This window comes from Cherax quadricarinatus, chromosome 1 (assembly GCF_038502225.1).
Source record: "Cherax quadricarinatus isolate ZL_2023a chromosome 1, ASM3850222v1, whole genome shotgun sequence".
Lineage (NCBI taxonomy): Eukaryota > Metazoa > Arthropoda > Malacostraca > Decapoda > Parastacidae > Cherax > Cherax quadricarinatus.
The window spans coordinates 53972724-53989861 of NC_091292.1; the positions used below are offsets into that span (position 1 = coordinate 53972724).

At 38.9% G+C, this 17138-nt stretch overlaps 2 protein-coding genes across 2 annotated transcripts in view; one reads left to right on the forward strand and one right to left on the reverse strand.

Annotated features, from left to right (window-relative positions):
* Positions 1-17138, reverse strand: part of Atg14 (autophagy related protein 14) — a 231955-nt gene that overhangs the window by 90007 nt on the left and 124810 nt on the right. The window lies entirely within an intron of this gene.
* LOC128689518 (digestive cysteine proteinase 1) overlaps positions 1-17138 on the forward strand; it is a 57396-nt gene that overhangs the window by 10671 nt on the left and 29587 nt on the right. The window contains exon 3 of the mRNA XM_053777895.2: positions 2015-2188. Within this exon, the coding sequence (XP_053633870.2) occupies positions 2015-2188 (174 nt within the window). The remainder of the gene's footprint in view (positions 1-2014; positions 2189-17138) is intronic.

A 17138-nucleotide genomic window follows, 5' to 3' on the forward strand; every position in this document is an offset into this window, starting at 1 on the left:
TATTTATCCTAAACCTTACAGTATAAAATACAGAACTAACAGCATAAAAAGTAAAGTAAAAAATGAAATACCAAAATAAAACGATAAAATAAAGTCATTACAAAAATGTGATGTTGATATTCAGTAGTAAAGTTCGACTTACGTCCATTTTGACTTATGACTGGTTGGTCGGAACCAAGCCTGGTCATAAGTCGGATGGTAGGTGTATGTAGTAAGACTTTTTGGTAAAATCAGTTAATAACTTAGTATTACCACACTTGGGAAGTAATAATTCAGTGAGGTGAGGGAGAAGAAGGCAATACACTCTTTACCCACTACCATATACAGTATTATCAGTACATTTATACTACCTCATGTTTTACTTGCAAAGAAAGAACCTGGCATTCAAGATTCTCCTCACTTATGATAATTCCTGTACTCGTCTAGAACTTTCAGTGGATGTGCATCCACACTTAAAAGTTGTGTTTTTACCACCGAGTACAACTTCTTTAATACAACCACTGGATCATGGAATTATTAGGACCTTTAAGCGTAACTGCATATGAAAAGTGATATGCAAACTTGTTGCAGCAATGGATGCTGACTCAGACCTTGACATGCCAGATTTTTGGCATAAATTTAACATAGCAGATGCATCAATTACATCAAAACTGCATGGAATGAAATGCCCCAAATCAACATTAGCTGCAGGCTGGGGAAAATTATGGCCTAGTGTGATGAATAATTTCACAGGTTGTGAGCTAGGTGCAGGAAATTGTTCAGTTGCCAAGGGCTCTGAAGATATGCAGGAAGATGATGTAAATGAAGATGGGGAGAAAGAAAGAGTCCAGAGGAAATATTGGCAGAACTCAAGGTAGGCAGATAACAGATAAGGATGGAGAAGAAGCTGCAGAGAAACAGGTAACACTGCAAAAAGTTACATGAGCAGTTCCACATTACTGATAAATTTGCAGACTTTTTTGCTGAAGAGGCACCTAACAAAGCTAGAAGCACTGCTCAGAAGTGGAATCCGGAGCAGCTGATGATGCCTTACTGTTAGATGTATAAAATACTGCAGGGTAAAACAGATGAAAGGCATATTACAGAGTTCCTTAGCATTCCAGTACATCCACTGATATCAGTACAAGAACCTGAGCCAATGATCCACAATCTTCTGCTTCAGCCTGAAGGGCTACACAATACTTCTCCACTCTTTTCAAAATCATCGACATACACCAGAAATCAGAAATTAAGGCAAGAAATATTATTTATGTAACCTTTGTAGTCACAGCATATCAATACATCCACCTACAATTACACTAATTTTTTTTTTTTTAAATTTTGAGACCTAAAAAAAATAAATATTTGCTATTTTTTGGTCTGAGGAATGTAGCACTATTTCTCCTCATATGATCTTCAGGTTATTTTAGAAGAATTTTTTATTAGATATAATCTTGCATAAGCTATTGAGCAGGGAGAGGAAAAAAAATATCAAACAAAAAAAACTTAATGTCGTCTCTCATAAATAATGACTTTTATTTATACTTTTTTGCTGATAGTTTATTCCTGGACCAATATGCATTTCCTTAGAACCCTTTTGTCAATAATCTTTTGCATGCCAGCAAGAGCATATATGAATAATAAATTTTAGAATCCATTCTTTCCCTGAAGAGCAAAGATGTATACATGTACAATTTTTTGTCAATTACTGTTATACAGCATAAGTACTTGAAATTGGAATGTATGAGCCGTGTTTGTATCATATCTAAATATAAAGGGATTATGAAGACTTTGAGTTTTGAAAATACAGTATGGACAAAAAAATAAAAAAATTAAAGCTATCAATCAGACTACAATACAATTTTGTATTCAGTTATCTTACAGTACAGTACTTTAAAAAACAAGAATAAACTCACATACCCAAACAATCTAACTTCAATTCCTACATCTGCATGCCAATTAAGCAGTTTAAAAAAGTTCTTCGCTGAATTGCAAATTTCATGACTTGTGGAATTATATTTTTCATGTGTGACAGACAAATGAGGAGTTTAATGCCATGAAAGGATCAAGAAGGACACCAAGATATGTGTTGAGCATGAAAGAGAGAGAAGATTCACCTCAAGCAGCTGAGGTAGACTGGCGGGAGGCAGGTGCAGTCAACCCTGTCATTGATCAAGGCCAACTAGGTGCAAGCTGGACTTTTTCTGCAGTGAGTATTTTTTTTTTCAATATCAGTTATTTTTCACTAAGACAGGGTGACCCAAACAAAGAAACCCTTATCATAATTCAGTCAAAATCTTCACACAAATAACCTGCACATAAGAGAATGAAACTTATGGCAACATTTCGGTCAGACTTAAGACAGTTAACTAATTTTTTTAATTCAACAAGTTGGCTGTCTCCCACTGAGGCAGGGTGACCCAAAAAGAAAGAAAATCCTCAAAAAGAAAATACTTTCATCATCATTCAACACTTTCACCTCACTCATACATAATCACTGTCTTTGCAGAGGTGCTCAGATACGACAGTTTAGAAGTCCCTCCAAACTGTCAACATCCCAGACCCCTCCCTTAAAATGCAGGCATTATATTTCCCATTTCCAGGACTCAAGCCTGGCTAAATTTATAATAACCAGTTTCCCTGAATCCCTTCACTAAATAGTACCTTGCTTACACTCCAACAGCTCGTCAAGTCCCAAAAACCATTCAACTCCATTTACTCCTAACACACTCGCACACAAGTGCTGGAAGTCCAAGCCCCTTGCCCACAAAACCTCCTTTACCCCCTCCCTCCAACCTTTACGAGGACGACCTCTACCCCTCCTTCCTTCCCGTACAGATTTATACGCTCTCCAAGTCATTCTACTTTGATCCATTCTCTCTAAATGACCAAACCACCTCAACAAACCCACTTCAGCCCTCTGACTAATATTTTATTAACTCCACACCTCCTCCTAATTTACACGCTCCGAATTCTCTGCATAATATTTACATCACACGTTGCCCTTAGACAGGACATTTCCACTGCCTCCAGCCGCCTCCTTGCAGCAGCATTTGCAACCCAAGCTTCACACCCATATAAATGTGTTGGTACCACTATACTTTTATACATTCCTTTCTTTACCTCCATAGATAACATTTTTGGTCTCCACAGATACCACACCACTAATCTTTCTCCCTTCATCAATTCTATGGTTAACCTCATCCTTCATAAACCCCTCCACTGACAAGTCAACTTCCAAATATCTGAAAACATTCACTTCTTCCATACTCCCTCTCTCCAATGTGATATCCAATTTTTCTTAATCTAAATCGTTTGATACCCTCATCACCTTATTCTTATCTATGTTCACTTTCAACTTTCTACCTCTACACACCCTCCCAAACTTGTCCACTAACCTTTGCAATTTTAGAATCTCCCATAAGCACAGTATCATCAGCAAAAAGTAACTGTGTCAACTCGCATTTTGTATTTGATTCCCCATAATTTAATCCCACTCCTCCCCCCAACACCCTAGAATTTAATTCTTTTACAACCACATCTATAAATATATTAAACAACCATGGTGACATTACACATCCCTGTCTAAGACCTACTTTTACCAGGAAGTAGTCTCCCTCTCTTCTACACACCCTGAGCCTCACTATCCTCATAAAAACTCTTTACAGCATTTAGTAACTAACTACCTATTCCATACACTTGCAACATCTGCCACACTGTTTCCCTATCCACTCAACATATGCCTTTTCTAAATCTATTAATGCAATGGAAACTTCCCTACCTTTATCTAAATACTGTTCACATATATGCTTCAATGTAAACACTTGATCTACACACTCCCTACCCACTCTAAAGCCTCCTTGCTCATCTGCAATCCTACTCTCTGTCTTACCTCTAATTCTTTCAATAATAACCCTACCATACACTTTACCTGGTATACTTAGTAAACTTATTCCCCTATATTTTTTACAGTCTCTTTTGTCCCCCTTCCCTTTATATAAATAAACTATACATGCTCTCTGCCAATCCCTAGGTACCTTCCCCTCTTTCATACAGTTATAGAACAAAAATACCAACCATTCCAACACAATATCATCCCCTGCTTTTATCATTTCTGTCATGATCCCATCAGTTGGCCTTTTCCTTTTAAATGCTTACAGGTATCTGTAAATATATTTTTGTGTATAGGTTCTGATGAATCACTTAGAAATTCACACTTCTCAGAATTACCCCTCTACTGCACCAGTAATGAGAACTCTCTACCATTTTAGCTCATGCCTTCTGCCTTAAATTTCTGATTGAGATTTAAGAGAAGAAAATGCTCCGGTGTTAGCCAGAGGTGTGGAATTAAGAGATAAAGAATATAATCAAAATGGGAGTTGTCACTGTTATTTTTTGCTGATGACACTGCGCTTTTGGGAGATTCTGAAGAGAAGTTGCAGAGGTTGCTGGACAAGTATGGAAGGGTATGTAAAAGATGGAAATTAAAAGTGAACATAATAATGAGTAAAATGATAAGGATGAAAAATTTAGATAATTAAAGACTGAATATCAGATTGGAGGGAGTGAGTATGGATGAAGTAAATGTATTCAGATATCTGGGAGTGGAATTGTCAGCAGATGGGTCTATGAAAAACAAGGCAAATCATAGACTGATGAGACTAAAAAGGTGAGTGATGTACTGAGCAGTCTGTGGAGACAAAGAACGTTAGCCATGGAAGCAAATAAGGAAATGTATGAGAGTATAGTGGTACCAATGTTTTTATATGGGTGTGAAGCATGGGTGATGAATGTTGCAACAAGGAGAAGACTGGAAGCAATGAAGATGTCATGTCTGAGGGAAATGTGAAGTGTGAATATTATGCAGAGAATCTGTAGCTTGGAGATTAGGAGGGGTGCAGGGGTTCTAAAAGTTTTACCCAAAGGCCCAAGGAGGGGTTGTTGAGGTGATTCAGACATTTAGAGAGACTGGAACAAAATAAAATGACATTGAGGGAGTATAAATCTGTACTGGAAGGAAGGCGGGGTAGAGGATCATTCTAGGAAGGTTGGAGGGAGGAGGTAATGGAGGTTTTATGTGGGAGTTTTGTGTGACTTCCAAGGCATCTCAGGCCAATCTTGCCAAATTTGAAGGCAGGAAAAATAAAACGTATGTATACATTTGGGGCGCTACGCATAAGAATATGTTTTATTTTTCCTGCCTTCAAATTTGGCACGATTGGCCTGAGATGCCTTGTCAGCATAGAATGGGTCCTAACACTCAGTGTTCACGGTATTAAAAAAATCTGGGACCACTTAGTACCTTCTAGGAGCGCCAGTTAAATTGAGCGCCAGCTACAGCAAACAGTGCAGCAAACACCAAGGATTCACTGATGTAATGTCATATTAACACTCCTCGTTTAAATGAGCCGCGTATGGCAACAGCGGCGACTGCCGCTCACCCGGTAAACTTTAGTTTACTTGTAATTGAAGGTTTTTTGTTTTTTTCACTATTTTATTTTTTCACATAACTTATGTGGCCTATGAGACCAAAGTAAGGTGCAATGTATATATATACACTCGTTGTATACAACACAATAAGCACACAAACATAATTATCAATATATTGTTTACAAAACTTGTTTACAAAAACAAACAAACAATCATCATCATCCTCATCATCATCCTCATCCTCATCATCCTCATCCTCATCATCCTCATCATCATCATCCTCATCATCCTCATCCTCATCATCCTCATCCTCCTCCTCCTCCTCTTCCTCCTCCTCCTCCTCCTCTTCCTCCTCCTCCTCCTCTTCCTCCTCCTCCTCTTCCTCCTCCTCCTCCTCTTCCTCCTCCTCCTCCTCCTCCTCCTCCTCTTCCTCCTCCTCCTCTTCCTCCTCCTCCTCCTCCTCTTCCTCTTCCGGGTCAAGGGATGTTAACCCCTAGTTTAAGGTCTGTCTATCACTGTATCTCTGTCTATCTCTATCTCTGTCTTCCACTATCTATCTCTGTCTACCTCTGTCTCTATCTGTCTTTGTCTATCTGTCTCTGTATCTCTTTCTATCTCTCTGTCTATCTCTGTCTCACAGGTACACATAAATACAAGTATACATAGTGTAAATTACCTAGGAAAACCCAAAAAATCCAGACAAAGTGCTATACTCTGCTTGAAGATATCAGTAAACGTGATGACGACGCAGTCTTGTGGCTCTCTCTGAGACAGAGAGCTAGACGGATAGACAGATAGACAGGGAGCTTGATAGACAGACAACATGTTTGTGTACCAGCGAAAACAAAGCGAGGGCAATGCTCATCAAATATCACCTCTAATCTTTTCTTATCAGCTGCACCCTCCCCCACTCTCGTGTATACTCATCAAGCGTCAGCTCTTATCAGTTATGTCATCTTATCATGTCACTGTCAAGGGTATACTTCGTTTTTCTTGCTTCAAGGGAACTTATTATTACCTATTATTATGTATTATTCTTCTCCTCCTCCCTCTCCTCCTCCTCCTCTTCCTCCCCCATCCTCCTCCTCCTCCTCCTCCTCCACCTCCTCCTCTTCCTCCTCCTCTTCGTCTTTCTACTCCTCCTCCTCCTCATTGTTATTATATACTTCCACATATCCAACACATTGCTGGGACATATAAATACTATGAATATATTCCAAGACAATAGTTAATGACTAAGGCAGGTGTAATTGTCTACATGTCAGTGTGTTTCTGACAATTTGAGTACAATTTCAGTACCTAATACTAGTGTCAAAACAAAGATTGGTTATAAAATGACAAGAACTACTACAAATTGTAATTATCAGAACATAAAAATTACATAAAATAATATGAAAAATAGAAAAAAAAGGTATATCGGCAACACTTCTGCAGGTGGCAGGACTCGATGTTGCTGTCACATGAGCATCCAGTGCCAACTTTTCAGCCTCGTATCTCGGTAAGTACTGACCCTAAATTTTTTTTATTCTAAAATACTTTAAAAATGTGCTCTTTTTTTCAATAATTTTTTTTTTTTTTTCAAAATATTCGAGGCGCTGCGCAAGTGAATATATATATACACGTTTGGACCGTTTAAGGGTTATGGGTTAAGGCTACAAATGATACAGAAATAATATTTCTTACCTCTATATTATGGTTGCTGGTATATGTCAATGATTCTGAACAGAGTGGAGGGGGATAAGTTAGTTAATTTAGGCACAGGTATATACACAAGTTCAATTATTATACATAGTTAAAATACCTAGGATAACCCAAAAAAAAGTTAGACAAAGTTACTTATTTCTATTGGGTTCCACAGGATGCTTTGGCCCTACTGGGCTGAAGTGGAAGGCTATGGATTGTTTGCTGAGGTGGATAGTAGATGATTGTCCTGGAGTAGTCAGAAATCCTGTTATGTGTCTTTGGTCTCTTTTACCCTTCAATACTTTATACAGCTGATGGAAAGGCATCATCAACTGCTCTAGGTCCCAGAAGAACATTCACTGTAGTTGTCATTGATTGCTGAAGTTGAAATGTGTGGGGAGGGGCAATGTGACCCTGTACAACATGTGCACAAAAATATGACAGGTATCACCTGGTAACAGCTATCACTTGCAAATATCAGAAAAAATACCGTATTTCACAAACTAAGCATGTGTTTTTATTAACCCTTTGAGGGTTTTCGTCGTACTAGTACGTTTTACGCGTAGGGGTTTTTGATGTACTAGTACTCATAAATTCTAGCGGCCTCAAATCTAGTGGGAGAAAGCTGGTAGGCCTTCATATGAAAGAATGGGTCTATGTGGTCAGTGTGCACAGTCTAAAAAAAATCCTGCAGCACACAGTGCATAATGAGAAAAAAAAAACTTTGACCATTTTTTTTTAATAAATCAGCGACTTTGCAGTGCATTTTCGTATGGTATTTATTGTTGTATTCTAGTTTTCTTGGTCTCATTTTATAGAATGGAAGACATATTACAGAAATTGAGATGATTTTGACTGGTTTTACAAAGAAAGGTGCCTTGAAATTGAGCTCAAAGTAGCAGAAATGTTCGATTTTTACCAAACTTCAAAAGTAAACAAATCGTGCCAAGCGTGCAATACACGTCAACTGGTGAGTCTAATATTCTTTCACAAGTGCACCAATAATATTTATACCATTTTTTACACTAATGCAGTAGTCTGCATAACAGTAAATCTTATATTTTTTGTGAAAATAAAAATTCAAAGTGGAAAGCAAAAGAATATAAGAGGGGACTTGAGACATGACTAATGACTAGAGGAAATGTCATTTTAGTGCCAGGAATGTCTTTCTTGTTTATTCTGGACCCTATTCCGAAATTGGCATCTTTTGAAATTTGTGTGAAATTGGCAAAATTGCTAAATTCTGACCACTGTACTGGATAGTTGAATTTCATAAATGAGTGGTTTCTTGCATCCATTCGATAGAAAAAATGGAGTTCTAGCGAAATATTCATGTTTTTTGTCGACTAGTACAGTGAAATTGGCCGAAAATGGGGCTCAAAGTGGGCAAAATCGCCGATGCGTAAACATCGCCGAGACCGCTAACTTTGCGAGAGCATAATTCCGTAAGTTTTCTATCAAATTTCAAACTTTTGGTGTCTTTATGATCGGGAAAAGATTCTCTATCTTTTCATCAGAGAAAATAATTTTTTTTTTTTTAAATTTGGCCGACCCTGAGAACGAGTTTCGGAGAGGGCCTGTCGACCCTCAAAGGGTTAAATAAATGAGCCCAGAGTAATACCAACCATAATATAAATGTAAGCTATTCAAGAAAACAAATTTTTTTTATAAAATTACAAGAACATCTTCAAGGTTATAGGCATTTTTATAGGAAGATAAGCAGAGGGAATATAAACACTGGGAGAATCCCTCTCCTGGACAGCCCTCTCTATTTGTACACATTACAATAAAGGACTATAATAAAATTATCATTCCCCCTGCATTTTCAACAATAAAAATATATCTATAAGGATGGGTGGGTGGGATGCTTACAGACTGTTAGCCCTTAACACAACCAACAACAAACCCTCACACGTGTCCTAGTTTCTTTACTTACATATACGAGTGCACCAACCAAGCTGATGCATAAGTATATATGAAATAGGTACTATATACACATTACATTCAGGTTGATTAGGTCACGGGTTTCAGAGTTAGAACCAAAGAAGGAGTAGCAATAATGTTGAAGGCTAAGATATGGCAGGAAAAGAGGGAATATAAATGTATTAGTTCAAGGATTATGTGGAGTAAAATAAAGGTTGGATGTGAAAAGTGGGCTATAGTAAGCGTATATGCACCTGGAGAAGAGAGATTTTGGGGAATGTTGAGGGAATGCGTGGGGAGTTTTGAACCAAGTTTGAGAGTAATGGTGGTTGGGGATTTCAATGCTAAAGTGGGCAAAAATGTTGTGGAGGGAGTAGTAGGTAAATTTGGGGTGCCAGGGGTAAATGAAAATGGGGAGCCTTTAATTGAGCTATGTGTAGAAAGAGGTTTGGTAATAAGTAATACATATTTTATGAAGAAGATAAATAAATATACAAGGTATGATATAGCACGTAATGAAAGTAGTTTGTTAGATTATGTATTGGTGGATAAAAGGTTGATGGGTAGGCTCCAAGATGTACACGTTTATAGAGGGGCAACTGATATATCGGATCATTATTTAGTTGTAGCTACAGTTAGATTAAGAGGTAGATGGGACAAGAGGAAACTGGCAACAACAAGTAAGAGGGAGGTGAAAGTGTATAAACTAAGAGAGGGGGAGTTCGGGTGAGAGATAAGCAACTATTGGCAGAAAGGTGGGCTGGTGCAAGTATGAGTAGCAGGGGGGGTTGAAGAGGGTTGGAATAGTTTTAAAAATGCAGTATTAGAATGTGGGGCAGAAGTTTGTGGTTATAGAAGGGTGGGTGCAGGAGGAAAGAGAAGTGATTGGTGGAATGATGAAGTAAAGGGTGTGATAAAAGAGAAAAAGTTAGCTTATGAGAGATTTTTACAAAACAGAAGTGTTATAAGAAGAGTGGAGTATATGGAGAGTAAAAGAAAGGTGAAGAGAGTGGTGAGAGAGTGCAAAAGGAGAGCAGATGATAGAGTGGGAGAGGCACTGTCAAGAAATTTTAATGAAAAAAAAGAAAAAATTTTTGGAGTTAAACAAGTTAAGAAAGCCTAGGGAACGAATGGATTTGTCAGTTAAAAACAGAAGTAGGAGAGTTAGTAGATGGGGAGATGGAGGTATTGGGTAGATGGCGAGAATATTTTGAGGAACTTTTAACCTTTTCAGGGCTTCCGAAGTACTAGTACGGCTTACGCACCAGGGTTATTGACGTACTAGTACGCCTAAATTCTAGCTCCTTCAAATCAAGCAAGAGAAAGCTGGTAGGCATACATATGAAAGAATGGGTCTATGAGGTCAGTGTGCGCAGTATAAAAAAAATCCTGCAGCACACAGTGTGTAATAAAAAAAAACTTTGACCGTGTTTTTGATTTAAAACAGCGACTTTGCACTGTATTTTTGAATAGTATTTATGATTGTATTCTAGTTTTCCAGGTCTCATTTTATAGAATGGAAGACATATTACAGAAACTGAGATGATTTTGATTGGTTTCACAATGAAAAGTACCTTGAAATTGAGCTCAAAGAAGCAGAAATGTTCGATTTTTGCCAAAGTTCAAAAGTAAACAAATAATGCCACGTGTCCAATACACATCAACTGGTGAGTCTAATATTCTTTCATAAGTGCGCTGTTATTATTTATACTATTTTTACACTAATGCAGTAGTCTGTATAACAATAAATCTTCTATTTTTTGTGATAATAATAATTCAAAGTCGAAAGCAAAAGAAATGTAAGAGGGGCCTGGGGACGTGACTAATGAACAGAGGAAATGTTATTTTAGTGCCAGAAATGTCTGTCTTGTTTATTCTGGACCCTATTTGGAAATTCACATCTTTTGAAAGTTGTGTGAAATTGGCAAAATTGCTAATTTCTGACCACTCTATTGGATAGTTGAAATCGGTAAATGAGTGGTTTCTTGTACTCATTCGATGGAAAAAATGAAGTTCTAGTGAAATAGTTATGATTTTTGTTGACTAGTACACTGGAAGTGGCCAAAAATAGGGCTCAAAGTGGGTGAAATCACTGATGCGTAAACATTGTCGAGACTGCTAACTTCACAAGAGCATAATTCCGTAAGTTTTCCATCAAATTTCACTCTTTTTGTGTCATTATGACCGGGAAAAGATTCTCTATCTTTTCGTAAGAAAAAAATAATTTTTTTTTTCCTTAAAATTTTCAACCCTGAGAACAAGTTTAGGAGAGGGCCGCTCAACCCTGAATGGGTTAAATGTCGACGAAGAAAGGGAGGAGGTAATTTCATGCACTGGCCAGGGAGGTATACCATCATTTAGGAGTGAAGAAGAACAGGATGTGAGTATGGGGGAGGTGCATGAGGCATTACGTAGAATGAAAGGGGGTAAAGCAGCTGGAACTGACGGGATCATGACAGAAATGTTAAAAGCAAGGGGGGATATAGTGTTGGAGTGGTTGGTATTTTTGTTTAATAAATGTATGAAAGAGAAAAAGGTACCTAGGGATTGGCAGAGATGCATGTATAGTATTTTTATTATTTTTTTATTATCACACTGGCCGATTCCCACCAAGGCAGGGTGGCCCGAAAAAGAAAAACTTTCACCATCATTCACTCCATCACTGTCTTGCCAGAAGGGTGCTTTACACTACAGTTTTTAAACTGCAACATTAACACCCCTCCTTCAGAGTGCAGGCACTGTACTTCCCATCTCCAGGACTCAAGTCCGGCCTGCTGGTTTCCCTGAACCCCTTCATAAATGTTACTTTGCTCACACTCCAACAGCACGTCAAGTATTAAAAACCATTCGTCTCCATTCACTCCTATCAAACACGCTCACGCACGCCTGCTGGAAGTCCAAGCCCCTCGCACACAAAACCTCCTTTACCCCATCCCTCCAACCTTTCCTAGGCCAACCCCTACCCCGCCTTCCTTCCACTACAGACTGATACACTCTTGAAGTCATTCTGTTTCGCTCCATTCTCTCTACATGTCCGAACCACCTCAACAACCCTTCCTCAGTCCTCTGGACAACAGTTTTGGTAATCCCGCACCTCCTCCTAACTTCCAAACTACGAATTCTCTGCATTATATTCACACCACACATTGCCCTCAGACATGACATCTCCACTGCCTCCAGCCTTCTCCTCGCTGCAACATTCATCACCCATGCTTCACACCCATATAAGAGTGTTGGTAAAACTATACTCTCATACATTCCCCTCTTTGCCTCCAAGGACAAAGTTCTTTGTCTCCACAGACTCCTAAGTGCACCGCTCACCCTATTCCCCTCATCAATTCTATGATTCACCTCATCCTTCATAGACCCATCCGCTGACACGTCCACTCCCAAATATCTGAATACATTCACCTCCTCCATACTCTCTCCCTCCAATCTGATATCCAATCTTTCATCACCTAATATTTTTGTTATCCTCATAACCTTACTCTTTCCTGTATTCACTTTTAATTTTTTTCTTTTGCACACCCTACCAAATTCATCCACCAATCTCTGCAACTTCTCTTCACAATCTCCCAAGAGCACAATGTCATCAGCAAAGAGCAACTGTGACAACTCCCACTTTATGTGTGATTCCTTATCTTTTAACTCCACGCCTCTTGTCAAGATCCTCGCATTTACTTCTCTTACAACCCCATCTATAAATATATTAAACAACCACGGTGATATCACACATCCCTGTCTAAGGCCTACTTTTACTGGGAAATAATTTCCCTCTTTCCTATGTACTCTAACTTGAGCCTCACTATCCTCGTAAAAACTCTTCACTGCTTTCAGTAACCTACCTCCTACATCATACACCTGCAACATCTGCCACATTGCCCCCCTATCCACCCTGTCATACGCCTTTTCCAAATCCATAAATGCCACAAAGACCTCTTTAGCCTTATCTAAATACTGTTCACTTATATGTTTCACTGTAAACACCTGGTCCACACACCCCCTACCTTTCCTAAAGCCTCCTTGTTCATCTGCTATCCTATTCTCAGTCTTACTTTTAATTCTTTCAATAATAACTCTACCATACACTTTACCAGGTATACTCAACAGACTTATCCCCCTATAATTTTTGCACTCTCTTTTGTCCCCTTTGCCTTTATACAAAGGAACTATGCATGCTCTCTGCCAATCCCTAGGTACCTTACCCTCTTCCATACATTTATTAAATAATTGCACCAACCACTCCAAAACTATATCCCCACCTGCTTTTAACATTTCTATCTTTATCCCATCAATCCCGGCTGCCTTACCCCCTTTCATTTTACCTAATGCCTCACGAACTTCCCCCACACTCACAACTGGCTCTTCCTCACTCCTACAAGATGTTATTCCTCCTTGCCCTATACACGAAATCACAGCTTCCCTATCTTCATCAACATTTAACAATTCCTCAAAATATTCCCTCCATCTTCCCAATACCTCTAACTCTCCATTTAATAACTCTCCTCTCCTATTTTTAACTGACAAATCCATTTGTTCTCTAGGCTTCCTTAACTTGTTAATCTCACTCCAAAACTTTTTCTTATTTTCAACAAAATTTGTTGATAACATCTCACCCACTCTCTCATTTGCTCTCTTTTTACATTGCTTCACCACTCTCTTAACCTCTCTCTTTTTCTCCATATACTCTTCCCTCCTTGCATCACTTCTACTTTGTAAAAACTTCTCATATGCTAACTTTTTCTCCCTTACTACTCTCTTTACATCATCATTCCACCAATCGCTCCTCTTCCCTCCCGCACCCACTTTCCTGTAACCACAAACTTCTGCTAAACATTCTAACACTACATTTTTAAACCTACCCCAAACCTCTTCGACCCCATTGCCTATGCTCTCATTAGCCCATCTATCCTCCAATAGCTGTTTATATCTTTCCCTAACTGCCTCCTCTTTTAGTTTATAAACCTTCACCTCTCTCTTCCCTGATGCTTCTATTCTCCTTGTATCCCATCTACCTTTTACTCTCAGTGTAGCTACAACTAGAAAGTGATCTGATATATCTGTGGCCCCTCTATAAACATGTACATCCTGAAGTCTACTCAACAGTCTTTTATCTACCAATACATAATCCAACAATCTACTGTCATTTTGCCCTACATCATATCTTGTATACTTATTTATCCTCTTTTTCTTAAAATATGTATTACCTATAACTAAACCCCTTTCTATACAAAGTTCAATCAAAGGGCTCCCATTATCATTTACACCTGGCACCCCAAACTTACCTACCACACCCTCTCTAAAAGTTTCTCCTACTTTAGCATTCAGCTCCCCTACCACAATTACTCTCTCACTTGGTTCAAAGGCTCCTATACATTCACTTAACATCTCCCAAAATCTCTCTCTCTCTCCTCTGCATTCCTCTCTTCTCCAGGTGCATACACGCTTATTATGACCCACTTCTCGCATCCAACCTTTACTTTAATCCACATAATTCTTGCATTTACACATTCATATTCTCTTTTCTCCTTCCATAACTGATCATTCAACATTACTGCTACCCCTTCCTTTGCTCTAACTCTCTCAGATACTCCAGATTTAATCCCATTTATTTCCCCCCACCGAAACTCCCCTACCCCCTTCAGCTTTGTTTCGCTTAGGGCCAGGACATCCAACTTCTTTTCATGCATAACATCAGCAATCATCTGTTTGTTGTCATCTGCACTACATCCACACACATTCAAGCATCCCAGTTTTATAAAGTTTTTCTTCTTCTCTTTTTTAGTAAATGTCTACAGGAGAAGGGGTTACTAGCCCATTGCTCCCGGCATTTTAGTCGCCTCATACGACACGCATGGCTTACGGAGGAAAGATTCTTTTCCACTTCCCCATGGACAATAGAAGAAATAAAGAAGAACAAGAGCTATGTAGAAAAAGGAGAAAAACCTAGATGTATGTATATATATATGCATGTGCATGTCTGTCAAGTGTGACCAAAGTGTAAGTTGGAGTAGCAAGATATCCCTGTTATCTAGCGTGTTTATGAGACAGAGAAAGACACCAGCAATCCTACCATCATGCAAAACAGTTACAGGTTTCTGTTTCACAGTCAGTCATCTGGCCTTCATATAAAGGGAAGGGGGACAAAAGAGACTGTAAAAATTATAGAGGAATGAGTTTATTGAGTATACCAGGAAAAGTGTACAGTAGGGTTACAAGTGAAAGAGTTAGAGGTAAGACAGAATGTAGGATTGTGGATGAGCAAGGAGGTTTTAGAGTGGGTAGGGGATGTGTAGATCAAGTGTTTACATTGAAGCATATATGTGAACAGTATTTAGATAAAGGTAGGGAAGTTTTTATTGCATGTATGGATTTAGAAAAGGCATATGATAAAGTGGATAGGGGAGCAATGTGGCAGATGTTGCAAGTACATACATGTATATGGAATAGGTGCTAAGTTACTAAATGCTGTAAAGAGTTTTTATGAGGATAGTGAGGCTCAGGTTATGGTGTGTAGAAGAGAGGGAAACTACTTCCTGGTAAAAGTAGGTCTTAGACAGGGATGTGTAATGTCACCATGGTTGTTTAATATACTTACAGATGGGGTTGTAAAAGAAGTAAATGCTTGGGTGTTCGGGAGAGGGGTAGGATTAAATTATGGGGAATCAAATAAAAAAATGGGAATTGACACAGTTGCTTTTTGCTGATGATACTGTGCTTATGGGAGATTCTAAAGAAAAATTGCAAAGGTTAGTGGACGAGTTTGGGAGTGTATGTAAAGGTAGAAAGTTGAAAGTGAACATAGAAAAGAGTAAGGTGATGAGGGTATCAAATGATTTAGATAAAGAAAAGTTGGATATCAAATTGGGTAAGAGAAGTATGGAAGAAGTGAATGATTTCAGATATTTGGGAGCTGACGTGTCGGCGGATGGATTTATGAAGGATGAAGTTAATTATAGAAATGATGAAGGAAAAAAGGTGAGTGGTGTGTTGAGGTACATGTGGAGACAAAAAAGTTATCTATGGAGGCAAAGAAGGGAATGTATTAAAGTATAGTAGTACCAACACTCTTATATGGGTGTGAAGCCTGGGTTGTAAATGTTGCAGCGAGGAGGCGGTTGGAGGCAGTGGAGATGTCCTGTCTAAGAGCAATGTGTGGTGTAAATATTATGCAGAAAATTCGCAGTGTGGAAATTAGGAGAAGGTGTGGAGTTAATAAAAGTATTAGTCAGAGGGCTGAAGAGGGATTGTTGAGGTGGTTTGGTCATTTAGAGAGAATGGATCAAAGTAGAATGACATGGAGAGCGTATAAATCTGTAGAGGAAGGAAGGCGGGGTAGGGGTCGTCCTCGAAAAGGTTAGAAGGAAGGGGTAAGGGAGGCTTTGTGGGCAAGGGGCTTGGACTTCCAGCAGGCGTGCGTGAGCATGTTCGATAGGAGTAAATGGAGACGAATGGTATTTGGGACGTGACGAACTGTTGGAGTGTGAGCAGGGTAATACTTAGTGAAGGGATTCAGGGAAACCGCCGGTTATTTTATATAGCCAGACTTGAATAACAAAAAGGCACAATACCGTGACTGGAACAATGCACAAATAACCCGCACATAAAAGAGAGAAGCTTACGACGACGTTTCGGTCCGACTTGGACCATTGACAAAGTCAATGGTCGTAAGCTTGTTTCTTTTATGTGCGGGTTATTTGTGTATAGCCAGACTTGAGTCCTGGAAATGAGAAGTACAATGCCTGCACTCTGGAGGAGGGGTTCGGGATATTGGCAGTTTGGAGGGATATGTTGTGAATCTTTTTACGTATATGCTTCTAAAGTGTTGTATTCTGGGCACCTCTGCAAAAACAGTGATTATGTGCGAGTGAGGTGAGTGTTGAATGATGATGAAAGTATTTTCTTTTGGGGGATTTTCTTTCTTTCTGGGTGACCCTGCCTCGGTGGGAGACAGCCGACTTGTTAAAACAAAAAAAAAAATCAGGTTCTTTTTATTTTTAACCTATATTATGCAAAGGAAGATAAACAAGAGGTATATAAACATTGGGAGAGTCCCTCTCCTGGACAGGTGCAGTGCAATGCACGTCTGCCCTCTCAATTTGTATATAAACATTGTTTGCAAC